Source organism: Lepisosteus oculatus, chromosome 4 (genome assembly GCF_040954835.1).
Source record: "Lepisosteus oculatus isolate fLepOcu1 chromosome 4, fLepOcu1.hap2, whole genome shotgun sequence".
In the NCBI taxonomy this organism is placed as follows: domain Eukaryota; kingdom Metazoa; phylum Chordata; class Actinopteri; order Semionotiformes; family Lepisosteidae; genus Lepisosteus; species Lepisosteus oculatus.
The window spans coordinates 18,865,459-18,886,677 of NC_090699.1; the positions used below are offsets into that span (position 1 = coordinate 18,865,459).

The 21,219-nt window shown below is 43.2% G+C and overlaps 1 protein-coding gene across 12 annotated transcripts in view; it reads right to left on the reverse strand.

The window, feature by feature from the left end:
* Positions 1-473: 473 nt before the first annotated feature.
* The window catches only part of zmiz1a (zinc finger, MIZ-type containing 1a), a 156,140-nt gene continuing 135,394 nt past the window's right edge, over positions 474-21,219 (reverse strand). For 8 of the 12 annotated variants that reach the window (XM_015346328.2, XM_015346330.2, XM_015346327.2 and 5 more), the window contains 18 exons: positions 15,439-15,574; positions 14,332-14,446; positions 13,828-14,045; positions 13,168-13,366; positions 12,113-12,403; positions 11,823-12,005; positions 11,388-11,462; positions 10,983-11,151; positions 10,292-10,478; positions 9,524-9,734; positions 9,066-9,171; positions 8,542-8,702; positions 8,328-8,395; positions 7,893-7,961; positions 7,232-7,476; positions 6,242-6,405; positions 5,363-5,617; positions 474-4,188 (listed from right to left, as the gene is read on the reverse strand). In XM_015346328.2, the coding sequence (XP_015201814.1) occupies positions 4,081-4,188; positions 5,363-5,617; positions 6,242-6,405; positions 7,232-7,476; positions 7,893-7,961; positions 8,328-8,395; positions 8,542-8,702; positions 9,066-9,171; positions 9,524-9,734; positions 10,292-10,478; positions 10,983-11,151; positions 11,388-11,462; positions 11,823-12,005; positions 12,113-12,403; positions 13,168-13,366; positions 13,828-14,045; positions 14,332-14,446; positions 15,439-15,574 (2,960 nt within the window). In that variant the 3' untranslated portion in view covers positions 474-4,080. The remainder of the gene's footprint in view (positions 4,189-5,362; positions 5,618-6,241; positions 6,406-7,231; positions 7,477-7,892; positions 7,962-8,327; positions 8,396-8,541; positions 8,703-9,065; positions 9,172-9,523; positions 9,735-10,291; positions 10,479-10,982; positions 11,152-11,387; positions 11,463-11,822; positions 12,006-12,112; positions 12,404-13,167; positions 13,367-13,827; positions 14,046-14,331; positions 14,447-15,438; positions 15,575-21,219) is intronic. The other 4 variants (XM_015346334.2, XM_015346332.2, XM_015346333.2 and 1 more) reach the window with 3 other exon arrangements.

A 21,219-nucleotide genomic window follows, 5' to 3' on the forward strand; every position in this document is an offset into this window, starting at 1 on the left:
GTTCTGATGGTATTTTTGTCCTAACCACTACTTCCTATAATACTTTCACAGCCTTCAAGCATGTCAGGTGTCTCACAGACAGGTTTTCAAGAGTCAGGACAGTAGCAGAAACAATCTTGATGGAGCAGGACTGTGAAAAGGTAGATGGCCCACAGCTCAGATACATAACCTGCTCTTTTTGCTTACAGCAGAACTGACGATTTATCAAAAGTATCAGATTACATACCCTCGTATCGCTGACAACATCTGAAAAGTTTAACGATTTAATAATTATCCCAACCATAATAAAACCATACCAGGTCTATTTTTTTGTCATTATGTATCTGGTAGGTATTAGGCACCACAAAACTAAAATCTGCACCGCACTGAACTGACTTACCAGATAGTTTTGCAAAAGTTCACGTTACTGCACTTGGAACGTGAGAGCAGTATTAAGTTGTACGAACACAAAGAACCACATGTGCACTGCGATGTACAGGTTTCATCTGAATACATATTTATTAGATAAATATTAGGTTGTCACATCATCTAACTACATACAGTTTTGCAAGACTAAAAATCACAATTAGTTTTTTTCTGACCAGTTTAGAATATGAAATGATTGTACATAATGTACAAACAAAAAGACAATGGTCACTTTTGCATGTATCGCCTCAGATTGTACCTTTTTAATTTTTTTTTTTCGTTTTTGTCTGATCATGATATCAAAAATTGTACAAACTATGGATTTGGTTACAATCTTGTGGGACCCCCTCCCTTCCCCACCCCTCCCTCTGTCTCCCAGTATTTTCTTCATTATTATTTTTCTGTAGCACCTTAAAAATACACAGGTGATAGACTAATACACGTAGGCTAAATATTACATGTAGGTAAAACAAAGGTTGTTTTTTTTTCAGTCCCCCTCAAAAGAGAGGTTAAAGTATATTACATAGGTGAACAAATGCTGAGAGATTCCACAGATGCTAACAAACAAGATTCATTTTCCACATCGAGTCACTTCTGATAGGGGTTTGCAAGCTTTTTTTTTAATTCTAAAGAAACAATGCACATTCCCAAGGAAAATGAATACATTTCTGTTAACAAGTCTCTATTCATCATTTACATATGTACAGACATCCCTCCACCCCCCCTCCCCCACTGCAGCATGGTAGGGTCTTGCAGCTCAGTCCACTCTTCTGGGGGGGGGGCAACCCTCCAGGGTTCTCTTCTCAGACCTTCCTGTAGACACACGACTGTGCAACTACAGTGCGCAGGGGCTGATCACATGGAAAAGGCTCATACTTCAATGTGAGCATATGTAAAATTATACATATACATAAAGCAATGTGGCAGTGCATTTCTTCAAAAAATCAGACCATTCATTTGCCTTAAAGATGGTTACAGAGTAGGTTTCTTACACTTAATAAAGTGAGCACCAATAAGATATCTTTACCATGCTGTTCTTCAAAACGTAAATGACCAGTACGTTCACGTTGTATGATTTCAAATGGTTAATGTGATCCTTTTCCAGATTCTTTTTTTTAAATACGTACTGTATGCTTTTGGCCACAAATGAATATTACAAGCCTTGCATTTCATTACAAAATATTATGTAAAAAAACAGAAAATCATATGCAATCTGTCATATGAGATATAAAATTTAAATGGTTTTCAGCTTTTAAAAAGCTCTATTTTCTAGAACACTAATAAAATAACATTACATAGATTTTATTTAAATGAAAGGCTGTAACATTCTTTTAAAATATCACATTAGTCAATGAATTGTAAGGTCAATTCTGCTGCCATCATATTTCCAATTCTGTAATTAATATATTTAGCAAAAGGATACCACAGTTTCCGAAACCAATAGCTCTTTATGAAAAATGAAAAGTCTTATAATTAGACAAGAGGGTGACAGTAAGATTACAATTGTGTAACGTCCAACACCTCTGTCTCGTGAATATCACTAATTATTCTGAAAATGTAAGGCTTTTATTCTATAAAACTATACCAAACTCTTATGGTTTTCTTCTTTCTTTTTAGCAATAGTTGAAGATCATAAATACACCTGCCTGCCAATTTCCATGAGCTCTACTGTTGTAGTTCGGTATGAAAAAAACATGAAATAAGAAAAGAAACTTTTACCAAATAGCTTATGGAAACATTTTTTTCAGATGGATTATACTTTAGGACTTCTGTCAAGGGGAAACAGTTTACCAGACAAGTAGTGAATAACAACAATGAACAATCATGAAGATGATTAATATTATCAAAGACAATACTAAAATATTCACAAAGGTATTTACAATAGCCTTTTTGTTTAAAATAATAAATTTGCATACTGAACAGCGCTTTTCTGTTAAACCTTGAAATAGAAAATCAAAATGGCAATGTCTCTACATGACTTTTACAGTTCCAATACTGCTACCAGAAATAAAAAGACAATCAACTGTTTGAAAAATATCTACAGAAATATTGGGGACCACCCAGTATTAATGCATCTACAGCAGTGGTGGATTGTGTTCGTTTTTCTTAAAAAACATCTTTGTAATAAAAGAGTAAAACCCCAAAATGTTACAAAGATAACTTTGGTGATATAAAGCAATTTCCCAAGGGTGATCTCAATGATGAACCTTTGCAGCACAGAAAGAACAGAACAAAAGAACAGACAAAATAAAATTATAACAACAGCAACAATAATCATAATTCCAAAAATGAACAATACGTCGCAAATACCAGAAATTAATCCCTTCTGAGAAAAGTTAGTGTTTTTTTTTCTTTTAAAACGTGTTCTACAGTTAAAGTCATTGATGAAAAAGCACACTGTCTTAGTTCAGAATATCACTTAACAAGGGCAAAATTGGCACACATGCACTTTTTATACGACTTACTGTACATAATTCATCAAGGAGAGAGACAAAGGTCACACAATGGGCACGGGAGCAACTTGAGGCTCATGCAGGAGAGGAGACCACATAAGAGAAGCACTAACTAAGGCTGCAGTACAGAGACTCTGGCATAGAGGGCTAACAGGGCAGGAATAATATCCCTATTATGTCTATTTCATCTTCTCGCTGTTTATTTCACTTCAACTCTCCTGGGCAGATGAGATAGCAGCTAGGCTACTATGTAACAGTCTTGTACAAAAAAAGCTGCATTTTCGTTTCTGTTTGGGGTTTAAATGCCTATTCCAGCTAATCACAGAACCTGATCGGAGGTAAAAGTTCACTTGCCCTCCAAGACAAGGAACTACTGCCCCACCCTGTGTTCCCGACTGTCATCTTTTGCGCAGTGAAGATGGGGTGTTTTGTCTCTTTGAAAACACACACACAAAAAAAAAAACATAACAAAAAAGCAAAACACTTACTCTTTCAAAACGATTGCTTTTCCCTTATCTGCATCAAAATGAGAATGAGATTCCAATGCTCATGAGAGGATTTTAACATTTGAAGTGTGTCAAAGAACTTCTTTGTGAATTCTTTGCATGGGGAACATTATAAAAAAAATCTTCAAATGTACCTTGTGTGGCCCACATATAGAAAATAAATGGGCAATTCTTGTTGACTGTGTTAAAAAGTGTTCTTCCCTTTGAGAATCAGTTTTGAATTGTGTATAACCGCTTGTGCTTTTAAATGGTGCTCACAGCAGGGACCAGTGATACTATTATTTAGTTGGATGTCTTGGGAAGCCACAGTTTCAAAGAATGGAAGAACAAAGTTCAAAGGGATCTCAAGACACTGGCCAGGATGGGCATATCTTGTTTTTAGTTAAAATGATTTAAAAATAACAAAACAAAAAATGCTACAACACTTTCCTAAAGTACACAAAGAAATCTCTCTATGCGACATAAAATGAGCTGAATATAGCTGCACAGTTTTTCTTAATGTTCACAGATGACAAATAGGCAGCTGACAGGACTGTCACCTCTGTGTTTGTGTGTGTGTTGACCACAACTCTGAGTCACGTGGAGCTGGCTGACCAGATCATTCATAGAGGAAGAAGAGTAAGGGAGTGCATCTCTGTTTTCGTCGGGTACTGAGCTCCTGTTCGGACTGGGGGCTGACACCAGCCAGCTTGAACGGGCCTTCGGGGGCAGAAGCTTCAGTTGTTTTCAAAGAGGGAGAGCAAGTCATCGTTGCTATTGCTCGGGAGGTCAGGGGGATCCAGGTAGGACAACAGCTCGTCTGGGTTGGTCAGCTCTGGAAGCAGCTGCAAGGAAAGAAACACACCTCGCTTTAACGGCGGTGAACAACTTTCACATGGATGTTACCATTCATTTACACCGATGATTCCTCTATCCAAAGTGGCTTACATTGGCACTTATCCTTTTTATAGGGCTGGGTATTTTATTGGAGTGAAGTAACTTGCTGGAGCCTACTTACACTGCTGCTCTGGGTGTCTCTTTGTATAATTTCCTTCCACAAGTCTGATTTTTTTAATACGTTTGTGATGAATATTTTTAATGCCCATTTTTAAACAATAGCCTGTAAATTATAAACTCAAACACACAAACAAATGAACCAAAGAATAGGGAAAGGCTTTTGAGTACTTAAATTATAGGATCATCCTCAGAATGCAAATTTAATACAGAATCACACAAAAAACTACCCTTTTCAAATCAGGGAACTGAACCTCACTGAACCTCTTTGATTCACTTAGACAGGAACGATTCAACCATTCAGTTAAATATTTCAGGACAAAGCTCAAGGGCAGACATGTTGCTTGGTTTACAACTTGTGTGTAACTCATGTTTAAGTGTTCTAATTGCAGGGGAGATGACTGACGGATCAAACGGCACCACTGTCAATCCCCAGAAAGATCTGTCCATGAACAGGGGCACCCTCCTGGTCACGTATCATTGTGCTGTATCCTCTTCTCTACCCAAACTGACAGACTGAATGTGCAAAAAAGCATGGCTGTAATGGCTTTAAGACTTGTGTCTTGTGTTTTTTTAAAAGAAAATCTAACTTTCCTACGTGAATATGAAACTAGATTCTCCAGTCTCTATTCTGCAACACAAATGGCAAAGAGAACTGACATATTAAAAAAGCTTTGCTTTGCCTCCCAATCTTAATCTAAAACACATAACTGAGTGCTCAAGATTTCAGCGGTCATTGCTTATTATTTTCGGTGGAATATTGGGTTTATATTTCTCCCATGTTGTGAACACCAGAAAGAGAGCAGAACAGCAGATGATTAATAAAGCATCACTAAGCAGCAGAGGTCCAGAGATTTTGTTAAGGTGCACAATGAGCTCAAAAGCTGAAAGGGTTGCATGCAGCCGCACATGAAGCAATGAGATGAGCTGCATCAGGGTTTGTTTGCTGAAGGTCTGCGCAGATCGCATGGAGGCCAGGCGTGAGAAGGGCGCAGTAACACTTACATCCAGAGAGGGCTCCGGCATGTCAGGGGCTCCCTGCCCCCCAGCCTGACCTTCTAAGGCAGACGAGGGGTTAAAGGTCAGGTCACTGTGAGGATGGCTGTTTGGCCCGGGCTGGGGTGGCGGTGGCGGCCGTGATGGCTGAGGAGGACCGCTGTGATGCAATGGCTGCCCTGATTGGCTGCTGGGGTGAGGAGGGGCGTGCAAACCCTGCTGCATGGAGCTATGGGACTGATCAGCGCTGCCGGGGTGAGCAATCTGCGGGAGAGGAAGAGCAGGAGAAGAGTGAGGCCCCCGCGCAGGAAGAGCCAAGGAAAACTAGGGAGATCACTAACCATCATGCCATTAGGATCACCTGAAATCATGGCCAACCAATGAGAAAAGGGAATTGCCCAGTATATTCCAGACAGCTGCCATGAGAAGTTTTTAATGGTTTTTATTCTGAATACAAGCACATTGGAGAAAAAGCAAAATGAGAGCTGGGGTTTATTTCCTTATTAGTGGAATCTTATTATCCTCTTCAGTGATCAGTTCAATCAAACCCATTTACGTCTTATTGTGTTGTCCATATGAGAACTTGAGCTTTACATTAATGAAGCCTTACTTCCTGTGAATGGTCGCTGTTTTGTAAGGGTGCAGTAACCTGGAATATTTGACATATATATAGATGCTAAAGCTTGCACGATGCAAGTGCAGGATGGATGTGTGTCTGAATTAATTTCCAGCCTTTCCAGCATGTCTGCATGCCTTTCAACCTGATTGCAGAAGAAGATGGAGAAAAGTTGAACTTCCGGAGTGAAAATGGTTTCCTTGCCAAAATGTTGTCCACTTTCTGTCCTCTTGTCTAGGCTGAGGTCAGCATTGAGGGGGAATATCACTTACGGTGTCAGGCATGTTGTGGCTGAGTGGCTTGTCTGGATTCATAAGGCTGCTAGGTATGTCAGGCGGGTGAGACAGCTGTGGTCCATGCATGAAGTCGTTCATCGATGTTCCACCAGGGTTTCCATGGGGGAAGTCAAAATTTCCATGCCCTTGGTAACTGTTGCCTGGAACCGAAAACAAAGGCTGCAATTAAACCAGTAGATAAACCCCTACAACAACCTCAACCTCATTGTGCGCGGTGCGGTGGCTTTGTGGCTAAGGATCTGGGCCTGTGGCTGGAAAGTTGCCAGTTCGTATCCCATGGCCGGCAGATGAATCCTACTGTTGGGCCCCTGAACAAGGCCCTTAACCCAACTGTTCCAGGGGCACCCTATAAATGGCTGATCTCTGACCCCAAGGTTCTCTCCCTGTTGGTATGTCTAATGGAGAGCAAACCTAGACAGTGAAAAGACAAATTCCTAATACAAGAAATTGTATATGGCCAATAAAGTGATCTTATCTTCTCTCTTATCTCTTATCGCACTGCAACAGAGTCCATTTAACAAACACGTGTCCTCAATGAATACATTTCAGAGCAATACCTCATTGTGTCAGGAACGAGAGTACATGGGGCCTCACTCACCCAATACAGTACAGGAATTGCTACAGGAGGGATGTGTGATGGACATACCTCTTGTTTTGTTAATCAAATTGCAAAAATCCTCCTTCATGTTTTTTCCAACACTTTGAGCACATTTGTTTCTACTGCTGTACTGCTGTGCAATCTAAGCTATTAGCCGGGTGGATCTTCAGATGGGTTGTTATCAATAAAGAACTCAGCACAGTTAGCACGGCCTATTGAAGGGCTTTTGAAATGTGATACAGTTTCATTCATTACGAAGTAGACAGGAGGTACTGAGAACAAGAAATAGATAAACACATTCTGCAAATTTCACCAACAATAGATATAGAAACAGGAAGCTCGAGGATGGGTGTGCCCCTGACTCCTACCCTGGCTGCCGTATTCACTGCTGTTGCCCCCAGGTGGAGGAGGTAGCGATGGGTATGGAGAGGGACCTGGCCCCAGGGCGGCAATCATCTCCATTACATTGGGCATGATCATCTGGCTGGGGCTCATGGTCTTGAACCTCTTGGCCAAAGGTCCATCCGGGTCTTCTTTGATGTGCATGTCGGATTTGATTGGCACCGGCCTCCAACTACACGTGGGATCGATGGTGACCTCCTCAAACTCTGAACTGAGAGAGAGAGCAGGGAGCGATTGACCCAGAGCACATAGTGACATTCTCTGCAGGCTCTGGTATGTTTTAAAATGCAAACTACGAACTTAGAGCCGATAGTGCATAACAAAAGATGGAATAAAGGGAAAAGACTGTCACTAAGAACACCACCTTTGTGAGGATGATGAAAGACAGGCTTTAAGGCTAGTTTTAATCATTTATCATGATCAATCTAGCATTTTTGCAAAGTGCCTGGTTAGGATGCTAAGAAAAAATGCAAGAATATTTCTATACATACTACTTCTCTGCCTTCCTTGTAAAACACACTATACTAAAACTTTAGGTACAGTTAGGAGAGAAGACAACAGAGTATGAAGAGAAAAAAAGCTAAGCACTTGTGAAAAGTACACGTTTGTGAAAACATGAAAACTTACTTCTGTATGGCATTCAGGATGCCCCACATATACTGGTCGACCTCCAGGCCCTCTAGTAGTGCAGTTTTACTGGGGAGAAAACAAACAATCATGATTTGTTCTTCTGCTTGTTTCTCCCAGCCAAAATCCCTCAGGCATTCAGTGAGTCTCTTATCACACAACGCAATGAAATGTCCAGTTTTAAACTCCAAGTGCTGCTAAACAAGACAGATTTCTGTGAAAATGTGCTAAATTGGGGATTTCATTTATCTCTTCCTCTATGATATTTCATAAAATCTTGCTTGTGGTTTGTGACTCATGGATTAAAATAAAGGCCTACAGTTCCAACACATTTACTCATTCAAACAAAATAATAAAGACCTCTGTTTTCTGTGTAAGAATTAATTGTTGACACTTTATGATCTACTGTAATTTAGTAAAGTATTTTTTTCTTACTTGCATACAGGACACCTCCATGTTCCTCGTTCACAATTCAACTGCAAGTAGGACTCCAAATCAAAACACTGTTGAGAAAAAGTTTGGAGTTTTACAATACATGAATTAGCAAGCAAAAAGAAAACGCTCAACTGTCTCAAGTTATCATTCTGTTGATAGTAACTCCAGCTTCATCATACATCTGTCCACAGTTCTTCTTAACAAAATCACTTGCCTGTACGTGTTTACAGTCGTGGCCTCTTGCTGGAAGCTGAATCCGCCGGAAGGTGATGGGACACTTTAGAGACACTTTGATGGCCGTCTGCTCCACTCCATCTTCCCCGTTTAGTGTGGCGTTGCCCGAGGATGCTGCTACGCTGCTGAAGTTCCTCTTTACTGCAGGAGGGAGGGAAAAGAGGCGGAAGAGGCCATGTTAGTGATTTCCCAGAGTGCATGGGCAGGGTGCCCATCTTCAGCTGCCTGTCCTCATGATGGCAACACTTAAACTGGAGCTCTGGCCTCCGACACAAATTACCAACCAAAAAGACACCGAACTGAACGGCACAAAGAGTATTACAAATATCAGAAATACAATACATGAGGAGATGCGTGGAAAGGATCCTGATTTTGATTAACCTAATTCATATCAGCCGAGTGGAACAGTGGTCAGGGCTCTGGATTTTGAAACGCGGGCAGTTGCGAACGCGGAAAGCGGCGGTTCTGGCGCTGCACGGCCCAGGCGGGAGAGAGCCAGCTTACTTTTCGTGATGCAGTGCTCGGCGGGCAGCAGGCGCTTCTTCAGCAGGCCTTGGAGGACAGAGCGGACGGAGGGCCGGTGAACCAGCTGCAGCACAAACAGGTGCGACTGCGGGCGAGATGGAAAATGGAGACAAACATCCGATTAGTGCCAAGGCTGTCCACCAGCACACAGGAGACCGCTGACCCAAAAAGTTTCCCTGCGTTGCTTACACTTTAAACCGATTCAGATCTACCTTTAATCTTAAACATCTCAAAACTGTTATCTGAATGTTATGCTCCATGTATGTAATGCAGGCCTTTGCCAGCTGCTGTTGAGCACCTAAGATATATCAATGTCAGTTCTGCACTGAAAAAAGTTAAACAGATATGACTTTGGATTATTACATACTAGTGAAAATGCCTCCTGTTTCAATAAACTAAGAATCCTCCTGGTATAACATTCCAACTCTTGTACTTACACAGCAGCAGGCCGTGACAGTGATCTGAATCGTGTTTCTTCCCGGCTGACACACGTGCTTGAGGTGAAGGGGTTTATGGGAAGTCTTGTTGTCACCTCGCTCAATAGTGAGTGGCGTGGCATTTACGCTGACTTGCACCGACGCTGGCCAGTTCGTGTTCATCTGCCGGTCTTCGTGATGATAACACTTAAACTGGAGCTCCAGGTCTGACCTGTGGCACAAATGACAAAACAGAGATATTGAACTCACACAGCACAGAGAATTTAAAAAATATCAGAAATACAATCTTAGCTACATGAGGAGATGCGGGGAAAGGGATTCTGATTTTGATCAACCCAATTCATATCTATTGAGTGGAACAGTGGTCGGGGCCCTGGACTCGTAACTGGAGCATCGCTGGTTGAAATGCTGGGTGAGGCTCCACTCTTGTGCACTTGAGCAGGGTGCTTCCTTAGATTGCTTCAGTAAACTGAAGCAATCAAAAACTGAGGCTCAGTAAATTACCTGGCTGTATAAATCCGTATAAATTTAAGCTGCTTCAGATAGAAGCACCAGAAAAAAAAAAGATTAATAACAATAGGGAGAGGACATTCATCTTCCGATCAGTTCCACATTTCTTCAGCTAATAAGTATAATGCCTGACATTTTCAATTTCAGTGCTGGTTTTTGCTCCGCACGTGTAAAAGTCTTTTTGTACTTCTGAGAAGCACTTGCTGCATTTTATAGATAGAGAATAAAGGCTGTTGGTCATGCTGTGAGCCTGCCCACCTCCACATCAGAGTCTGGTGGACAGACGGCCGCAGGTGGAAGACGTGGTTGCTGACCGCCAGGTTGTGCTCCAGCCGGAAGGGCTCCAATACCACACCGTCCCTCACAGGGAACGTCAGCCGGAGCTCGTCGTTGGGGTTGGCTGGGATCGAAGAGGGAGAGAAAGTGTGAACTTTCCCTTTTGCATCTGCAGTGCGATAACAGTGCGGATTTTAATTTGCGCTCTTACACAACTCAACAAAAAAAAAACTTACACATGGTATGGGCTGCAACTGGAGTTCAGGGAATAACACTGCCTGTGCCTTTCCTACTGGTACCTGCTTGAGTCATTTACTTTTCTTTTTTCATCAAGTTTAAAGAGACCGTCAACAAAAGCAAGGAGGACATCACACCGGGCCTACTAACCTTGTCTACACTACATATCTGCAGCTTTGAAGCTGTATGTTCCAAGACTAAAGTTTTAAAAACTGTAACTTGAAAGTGCCAGCTCTCAAGGTGAACTAAAGCTTTTCTGGATGGGCACAGCTCAATTGTGGAAACTGTTTTGGACATCTTTCGCTTCAGGTTTTCAAACACAATTTGTTCTTTGCGTTACGCAGACAATTTCTTTCAGCAAAATGACACCTTTTTCCAGGGTAATAAAACAGCATCATGTCATGGCTCATCTGCATCTGAACACAATGGGACTCACTTGGAGGAGGAGGGAGAGCGGTGATATTTGGTTTAATTTCTGGTGGGAAGGGTGGCTTGACGTCCTGATTCGGCGACAAATATGGCGGCATACTGCTTCCTGGAGTCATGGGAGGGGTCGGGTTTCCTGGTACAGGCGAGTGGGGGTAGTTTCCTACAGGCCTCGGAGGCTACAAAACAAATTAAATTCTCAGTTCTTCAAGAAGAAAAAAAAAGTCTTCTAAGAATATCAGAGCATTAAGCTGTGATTTTCTATCCTTAAGTAATATTGCATTATGCCAAGTAGCTGTTGCTGTATAAAGCATTATTAGATGATTACGTAAGCATGCAAACTGCATTTTAGCCTTCTATAACCCCACTTCCAGAACAAATTTTACCATAGCAAAAAACTAGACATCAGACGTACCCCATTCAGACTGCCTTGAGTGTATGTATATCCACTTCCAGAGAAGTTGTTATTCTGACCATTGAATGGCTCTTGCTGAAACAATGGAGATAAAAAAACAATAAATACAATGTCTGCATGGAAACTGCCCTCAACAGCTTCTTGGCTTAATATTGTATTTACTGGTATTTTATCTGAAGTAAGTTCTTTGTATTTGCTGGGTCTATTACAAATTGGAACCTGATAGCTGGTTTACACAAGGCAGTTGTATGACTTAATCTGGTGAAAAAGGACCAAATGTTTGCACACTGTTAAATTTAAGTTATTATATAAACCATGCTTGTGCCAATCCAAGAGGAGCAACTCACTAAATCCTTTAGAATCGAAAACCTCAATGAATCTGTTTTAACAGTGCGGCCCATGTCTGTGAAGAGCGTCTTGGGCACCGGAGCTCACCTTGTAATACTGGCCCATGCCCACATTGGGCGGGGGGTACTGCCCTGCGCTCTGCTGACCCTGCATTCGCTGGCCAGGGTAGTTGGGGGATGGCAGTGGCCTGGGAGGGTTGGGGGTGGGGTATTGTCCTTGCTGGTTAGGAAACTGGTTGTTTGGTCCATACTGCTGGCTTCCATATGTTGGCTACACAAACAAATGGAAAAAGAAGAATTGATCAGCTGACATTTCACGAGACTGCATACAGACTCTGAGAAAGAGAATTTAGCTGTGTGCGCGCCATGTCTTCTCACCTCTCCAGGATAAGGCCTTTTCATCCCTGGCATAGGCATGGACTGAGGTCTGGGGCCTGGGTAGGCCTGCTGGGGCATCCTCTGGTTATGACCCCCAAAGGGGCTCATCCCCGGGGGTCGGGGCTGGTTCATGCCCATGGGAGGCCCACTCATGTTGGAAGCGTTCATGCCTGTGGCCATGTTGGCAGGGTTCATGTTGCCTGGCATGGAAGGGGGACCCCGGGGCCCAGGCTGGTTCATGAACTGGTTATTATAGGCCTGGGTTGGTCCCATCTGGAAAGAGGAACACATCTGGAAGAGAAAAGGAGGCTGAGTTAGAGCTGAGAACATGGAGTGTCACAACTGGAACCTTGTTTTCTCTGCTCAATGAGTTTTGATTCCAGACAAAAAGCTGTTTATTTAATGGATCACCTTTTTGAATACTCTAATGGCCATGTAGCAGAATCCTATAGGAGGAATGAGCTGTGATGAAAACAGCTGTCAGATGTGATGATGCATTTTCATAGGCTTTTGTATGTGTACAAGAGGTGTTAATGTATTTTCACTAAGGAAAGATAAAGTCGAATGTTTATTATAGATTCTCTCTAAAATTGCCAACATTATGACGTTTGAATGAAGTGATTGGCAAAACATCAAGACATACTTTGTCAGAACTCTGAAATAGGCAGTAGTTGGATTGATATCATCCAAGCTATTTGATCTTATAGCATTGATCTTGTAGCGGTGTTTACGGTATACATTCTTCTGGGGTTTCTGCATGTCTGAGGAGTTACACTCATCCCCAGTCAGGGTTTTATAGTCCAAGTGTATGTACTGCTCTTGTAATTGTAATGTACCACTTCAAACCAGCCTAGCTCATATAAAGCGTCCAGCTTGTGGTCATAACACAGCAAGCCAGCACGCCAATCAGGAAAGGGGGCAAACAACTTCTGTAAAACGAACCCAAAAAGGCCTAAATTCTTCTGCCGTTGAATGGATAACTGCCATTCGGATGTGCTACCAGAGTTTTAACGGAGCCCTGCATCTGGCTTTAGTGTGCGAAGCCGTTGCCTTACCGGCCCGTACTGGTTCATGTCCTTGTTTTGGGTTTCCTGCAGCGCTGCCACAGTGGCGGTGGCGGTAGCGGTTGCCGTGGCAGCGGCGGCCGCGACGGCGGCGGCGGCGGCTGCAGCGGCGGGCTGAGTGAAGTCCGCGGGAGGCCGGGTGTGAGGGGGGATGCCCATACCAGCGGGGGCATTGGGACCTCCTGGGTAGCTGCGAGGAAAGACAACAGCAACAAGACTGACATGTGGGAAAGAGGCTCTGCGGCCATTCGTGAAGCAAACCCGTATCAACGTGAGAAAGGCGACCTGACAATATGATGGCTCTCTGACTGGTCAAAGAACGTGGGCCGTTGTATTAAACAACTGATTAGGGGTTTGCTTGGAGTCTTAAACCCTTTCACTTGGTGCAATTTGTTTCTTTCTGAATATTTACAAGAAGAAAGAGGAATTTGGTGGCGTCAGTTTACAGAGCACTTCAAAGGACGCTCTATCTTCAGATATGATAACTTTTATTCTAAGCTTGGTATTAACAAATGTCATGCTCAATTAACCACCCACTGTGACTGGAAAACAACGTGCTTTTGACTGTGTTCCTTGCCCTGAGTTTAGCGTGCTCTGTATGTGTGGTATTCTGGGGACACCCTATTTCAGGGTGATGAATCAGACACTTACCTGCCCCCAAACCCTCCCCCTCCGGGATAGCTGGGTCGTCCATACATGCCCTGCTGCATGTACGGCTGACTGGAGCTCCCTTTGGAAGGGAACTGCTGCTGCTGGCCAGGGAACTGAGGAGAGCTGATACCAGGGCTATTTCCAGTCATGCCAGAAGCCATGGGGTTTCCACCAGGATTCATGGGATTGTTGGCGTTTGCCATGGGATTGCCCAGCACCTATTTCAAATCCAAAAGAGTTTAGATTGGTTAATTTGACACAGTTAAGCGGGAACACTTGAGCCTTTCAAGCAGAAACAGAGGATGAAACGATCTCCACAATGTTACACTTTTTCTCTCCTTATATGCTCCCACAAAAACAAAGTTCCTAAAAGGGGACATTAAGGAATCAAGATTTAATTGTGTAGTGTGTAACAGGTGGTGGGACAGGATACAATAACTCATAAGGGAAGATTTCAATCAAGAGTCAAACACACAGGATTGTATATGTGTTTTCCAGTCTCACCTGGCTCTGTGACGTGTTTGTAACACCCCAAACTGTAGTTACCACAGACAAAGACCCAGGGGGCTGGTTGGTATTTTGTTGCCAGGGAACCGAGTCGTAAGGAAAGGACCCATCGCTGCGTAATTAAAAAAAAAGATTTTGACGGAGTTTTATTTGTAAGAACAGAGAAGTGCAGAAACCATAATGGCAAAGAAGGACAAGTTTTTAAAAGGGAACAGGCACAGAGCAACATGAATAACTGCAAGACCTAAATTACCATCAAATCGATGTTACAGAGATCAAGTACTTTTCCTGTAGATCTTTTTTTATGCACAAAACCACAATTAACAGAGGCAGTGACAGCAATTAAAATATTACATGACCTAAATGCATTAGCAAACAGGGAGCGATCATATTAACAGCACAAAATGTTGCAGTTCTGAAATTGTGACCCCCTCACTGACATGCGCACGCTAATAAAGGCGCAGTGATGATAAATAAAAGAGCTGGTCAGACATCCTAATACAGAACTTTTAATGATGGAGGCTGGTTCTGTCATTCTCAGAACAAACTTTTTGTTGACTGCCTGAGCTCTTGTGATGTTCGAGCCTTCCTTCACAAACCAGCTTCTGGGTACTTATCAGGGTTTAATTCTGGGAAGAGTGTGTTTTGCCTAGCACAGAGTGTTCTGCAAAACAACTCTTGTGTGAATTTCCCCTCAAGTGCCTTTTACAACACAGGAAAGCATTGTCTGGTCCAAAAAGCAGAAACGGTTCTCGGCTTTCTTTTTCCAGGCTTGCTGTCTTTATAGGGTTGGGTTTTTCATTGCAGTGCATTTGCCCTTTGTGAGCAGAAGGCAATTATTTGCGCTTAAAGGGAGGACAGATTTACAGCTTGGAAGTACAAAAATGCACTACAAAAGTGGCTGCAAACAAATACCCAGCTTTGCCTTCTAATTAACATGAAGACGTAAATGTATGCACGCAGCTCGGCAGAACCCCATCTGAGGCGTGAGCACGGTAATGTCCAAGACCCACAGCGAGACCGTTCTTTCGTTCCTGACGCACAAGACTGTAGAGATATGACAGAGCGGAAGGTTCTGAGGAGGAGGTTGGTCTGGGCACTCACCCATGTGGAAGTGGGGGCTTCATGGAGCTCATGGGGGGCTGCATGGGTAGTTTCCCTGAAGGCTCGTTCTGGCGGTTCTTCTGGTGACGGAGGAGCAGGAGACGCCCCAGTTCCTCGCACCACGACGACAGGAGGGCTGCAACGGACACAGACGTGCTCAGAAGCTCTTCCAGGAGGTGCGAGCCGAACAAACAGCTCTCTGCTCTCTTCAGCGGAGCCTTCTCCTCAAACCAGAGGAATCATCGCAGGCTATTTCCTGCTGCTCTGTTAACGCGTTCGGGACTCAACGGGCGTTTTTTCTGGCTCATGAGAACACATCCCATTAATTGAGAATATGGCCGTTCAACAGAAATATCTGCTGTATGAAAATTGAAACACTATATTTTTTCCTTTTAATTTAATCACCTCCAAAGAAATTTCAGCAGATGACAATAATTCAGTGGCCAACAACTGAGTTAGATGGCACTTAGCTGAAAATGACCATGAGGTGATGAGGGCTACATATGTTCACTTTAACAACTGTTATTTATACAGGACATGGCTGGGCATGGAGAACCAAGCAATTTCTTTCCATGTTGAAAAAGACAGTACGAACAAATTTGGTGTGAGACCTGCAAGTTCAAAAATTAACTGATGGAACCTTATTTTTCTTGGATTTATTTTTCAGTTAACTGTCCGTCTCTCTTCATATTTGGCATTTCAGGAGGTCTGGTTGAACTCTTCAAGTAACTAGCATTATTTTATAACCACACCACTCTTCACGGTGACTTCAACAAGTCAAATATTCACAACTTTTCCTGTGTAACAAAGCATTTCGGAGCTCTCAACGAATTCAACCACCATACCTAAAGGCCCATAGCAAAGATTCACCGAAGTGTGTTTGGAGGACCACACAATTAGCAGCACATCGTGATCTCACAGTTGTCACTTCCGCTTTTCCACCACAAGGGTTCGCTCCAACCCTGGAGCAGGCTTGAACATGCTGCTCCATTAGTGCCACCACACTACTAGCAAGTGTTCGATGAAATCTCAGGCTTCTCATCCGCGGTACATTTTATGTGTACTGCGCCAGCTACAAAAGACACCTTCCCCTATTTATTTTGGGAGGGGGGGGGGGACGGGAAGAGAGGAAGAAAAGGTCTGTGCAGATTTAATTTGCCGCCGAGGGCAACGACCCTGGGTCCCGAGATGCGCAGTACCGGCACTCGAGTTCTGCGAGCGGGAGAAACAACGTGTTCATCCAGACTGTGGCGGCTGTAGCTAACTCGCTCGCAGCCATGTCAGAACAGCACCGGCTGTCCGACTCAGCGGAATTACCGGAATCGGTCATCTTAAGTGGCGTTCCACACCGGCATCCGGTGGCCACCAGGGTCTCCTGCGTGCACACATGCATGCGCACATAAAACATTTGACAAATGAAGATCGTGACAATGATGAGGATAATAATAATAAAAAAAACACAGCAGGCTAATGGAACTGAGGCACTGAATGAGCAGACAAGCAGCTGTCTCTCTCTGCCTCCTTTTCAGAAACGCGGCACCCGGAGTTCTTTCTCAACACATAAGGAGAGACAAAAGCAATACGCAGTGATATTGCTGCAATTAGGTGTTTCTGTAGTGCCTAAAAAACCCTAGCATCAACTCCAAAGCTTAATGCCTCTTTTCAAAGGCGGCGAATGTAGCTTAATAATGTTTTAGTTACCTTTAGTTTCCAGTTATATTTAGCTGAATGAATTTCACTTTCCTCACTGTCTAGTGCATTTACAAAGCGAAGTGCTTTAATTGAATGCCTAATGCCCAGTGTCAAGTAACCACGACCCCTTACTGCAACACTTTAAACCCCACCATCAATAATGAATGTCACTTCAGCTCTGTAGGCGCTAAGAGACTGCAACTGCTAAACAAAAGTGCTGGCACTTTCACTGGCATGTACAAGAAAGCCACCATCAGAGTTTAACGGGTGAAACCTGTAGCACCCCCCCTTTCTGAACGAGGAGACTCTGCTCCCAACATGACAGGCTTCAAAATGAGCAACAAAGCCAGTCCAAGCAGTAAGACTAACTGAAGAAAACATTTAATAAACCACCTCTTCCGCTCTAAAGAGAGTGTGAGTACTGTAGGAGCCCAATCTGCAGTTCCCTTCTCATTCAAAAACAGAGCACGTGAACTTCGGTCTATGTGTAAAGATGAAGAGGAGAATACAAAGGACGTGTACAGATGGTGCCAGCAGTCTCTCTCTCTCTCTTTTAAAACAAGTGCTGAAGAGCTGCATACAGTAAGCAGCTGCTTGTTCCTTCTGAGGCAGGTGTCCAGAAATTGGAGCCAGACGTGTCTGACTCTACTGTTACACCAGGATATCGATCAGGCAGCCACGAGCCACACTCTGCACAGCACAGCCCGACTGATCAGCTCTTTTCTGTCCTTAATGCAGTACGAGTGTAAAAAGAAGAAGTGAGGGTCTTCAGAATGTCAGACTGAAAAAAAAAACACTAATCATCTACAGCACATAAAGTAAAAAAGCCCAGGGACGGAGCGATACTATAGCTTCCCTAATGAAGTCTTCATTGCAAAGTGCCTGGCCAAAGGGGAATAGATAAGAATTCTACTGCATCACTGTTTTCCTACAGCTGCTCTAGTCTGGTTTCCCCAACAGAGCCAGGAGAGACCAGACGCCACAATTTATGGCTACAACAAGTGGGACTTCTTTGGGAAGGAGCTAAACTAAACTTATCATTGTCGACCAGTGAGTTTCGATAATTTAAATCTGCATTTCAATAACACCACCTGACTTTATGGTGTGTTGATTTCGGACATTTTTCAGAATATTGGAAAACTTAAAATAATAATACAACTTGGTACCCAGCTTGCTTGTTTGTGCTAAGTGGCATAGCAGCAAGATTAAACATATGCCTTTGTTGTGTGAGGCATTCTGTTACCTCTCCATTTGTGACCATCGTAAAAGTTGGTTACAGGTAAAATATATCTGAACACATCACCCCACAGCTTTTTTACTGAATCACTCTTCCCTAACAGCTGAGGCTGTTCTGACACTCATCCTGACCACTGCCACCCACTACATCATCAAAACCCCTTGCAACTCTGAACTGGCCATGTCTACAGCTTCATATGTTGTACAGCAAACCCATATGATGCTGAAACAGCAGTTAAGTAATGTACTACACAGTAACACAGTACGTTGAGAATGTCGGCAGAACATAAACTGAGACAGACACAAGGTCTGGCACAGAGGAAGGATTTCTGAAGCTTTTTAATGCCCACTGCATGACATATTGACCAAACACGTGCGGCTTTAAAATTTCAAGCCACTGACTTCTTATTCTTATTAAACTCTGGATAACTGATTGTGTTCCTAACTGCGGGGGAAACCAGCCCCCAGCTCCATCCCCTTTGTCACACACAGAGTATCCCTCATTTCCACTCTCACTGCCGAAAACACACCAAGCCTCTCGCTCGATAAAACAGAAATATTCCCAAATTGCTAAATACAAGCCTGCCAACAAAGCCCCTCTGGCAGCACTGTGCCAAGTGCTAACAGCAATAGAGCAGGTCTAAAGAGGGAGGACAGGATCACCAAACTACTTAAATGGAAATTATTATACCCTACCATTAGTAACAGCTTATCACCTCACTAAATCACCACTTCTTGTTAGGAAACATGTTTAAAGGGGCTGGGAACTATTATTTACTCAGAGACTAAATTTACTTCTCATGTGACAGGTTAGAGAGTGGGAGGACAAACAGGCCCAGCGATTTCTCGGCACCCCCTCCCCTGGGATAGAAGGAGGAACAACAGGATTACTGTTTTTTTCTTCTGCTGCACCAGTCAGTTCAATAGGGAGCCAAACAGACTGGTGCGTCTCCACTGATGCGCACACAGACTTAAAGTAATAGCAGCCTCAGTGAAAACTAGCCAATAACCCTTAAATAAATAAACAAACATTTTCAGACTGAAGTACCTTTTTATATCAGTTTTCTCAATAGATGGATTTTACATTATTTTTCTAGAACAGCAGATGAGGAACAATTAGAGAATTCCATTATGATATTTTATAATCTTATTTCTGTAGATTTGATTTCATTATAAAATCCATACCCTAGCCTGGCCAGTGTCTTGCCAGGGATTTACTCCATAGCCTGTATTCATTAATCCTCACAATCCACACGCCCTCACTGCACTGACTCCACCGAGGCAGTGAAAGGTGCACAGGTCCACCCGTATTATACTTCATTCCCTTCCTAAAAATGGCTTGGCCCCACTCTTGTCTTTACAGGGATATTGCAGATCTGTGAAGCGCCAAAAGTTTTTTTTTTTACCATAAACAGCAAGGAAAACAAGAACCCTTCCCACAATGGAGGGATTTTTCCAGTTTGGACAAAGTGTCATTGGCATGTTTTCCCATTTTCTTTGTGTTTTTCACAGAACTGGCTGTCCCTCAGACTCCCTACCGGGACCAGCACTCTCTGAACAGGACTGCAGACAGGCTGCTCAATACCCTGCCTCTGTCTCCAGATTTATTTGTTATTAAACCCTTGAGAGAAAAGATAACTAAGTGAGTCTGGTTCCTTGATAGCTATCCATTATTTTGTATTGATTTATTTTTGGTGGGGTAAAAAAGGGCTATTACAGGTTAAACCATTTTTTTCATCCCCACTCTGTTTGCACACATGAGCTTTGCCATTTCGATTCTTTAAGAAAAGAAAGACGTCGAAGCACTCTGTTCGTACCCTTATTTTTTTGGGGGGACTAGGCTCTTCTTCCAAGACATCCTCCTATTCCCACACTGAGTGGGTCCCCCACTGGATGTGAGTGCCTGGCACAGCTGTGTCTTGGTCCTTTGTCTGGTGTCTCCCCTCAGCCTGGCTCGGCTCCCTGCAAGCGAGCCAGCAGGTATGGCACACTCCCAACCCTCTTCTGTGCTCCTTCCCAGTCCGCCAGTAACACCTGCTCTCCCATGAACCAGGGGTATCAGCCTCCTTTCTGGCAACAAGCTTCCTTAGATTAGGAATAACCAAGACTGGCACGCTACCAGAACAGTACTAACTCTGGGAACAGTGGCCGCAGTGGAACCAAAGTGCTGAACTCCGCTGTGTGGGTCTTTAAGAATAAACTTCTCAGAATTAAGTTATTTTAAACAGCTAAAACCTATTTGCTCGCTACTCTGCATCTATTAAGACTATTACATTACACAAAGAAGATAGTTAATAAAAAGGCATGCTGACCTACAGAGACTGAAAACTCACTTATCACAACTCAACTAAACTCAGTTAAGTCGTTCTCGGGAGGGGCAGAATCTTTCATTTCCAGTTAAGAGTCGATGCCTTACTTATTAAAAAAACAACCACCACTAAGCCAGAAAATTTAAGTCAGGTGGGACGAACAGCTAACAACAAATATCCTGGGGATAAAAGAGAGAATTCTGATCCTACGCATTAATGATGTATGCTGTGCATTCTGACATGGGTACCTAAAAAACCAATACAGCTGAATTCAAAGCAGAGCTTCCATCACTGAGCAGCACACATCTGCCACATTCCCTCTCCTAACAGAAATATTTCAAACTGAAGGCCACAGGAGCCCTGGTTCACATTCTTCATCGGCAGATCGCTTTAAGGCCCAAACCTAGCATGCAGGGCTCCGAAAGGTGGCACTCCGCACAACCGTATCAAATCAGCTTTGCAGTAGAGTGCATAATGGCTCGTAAATTTGGGGGAGGGCTTGCCAGAGTGGTCGTAATCCTAAACAAAAACAAGAAAGAGAGAG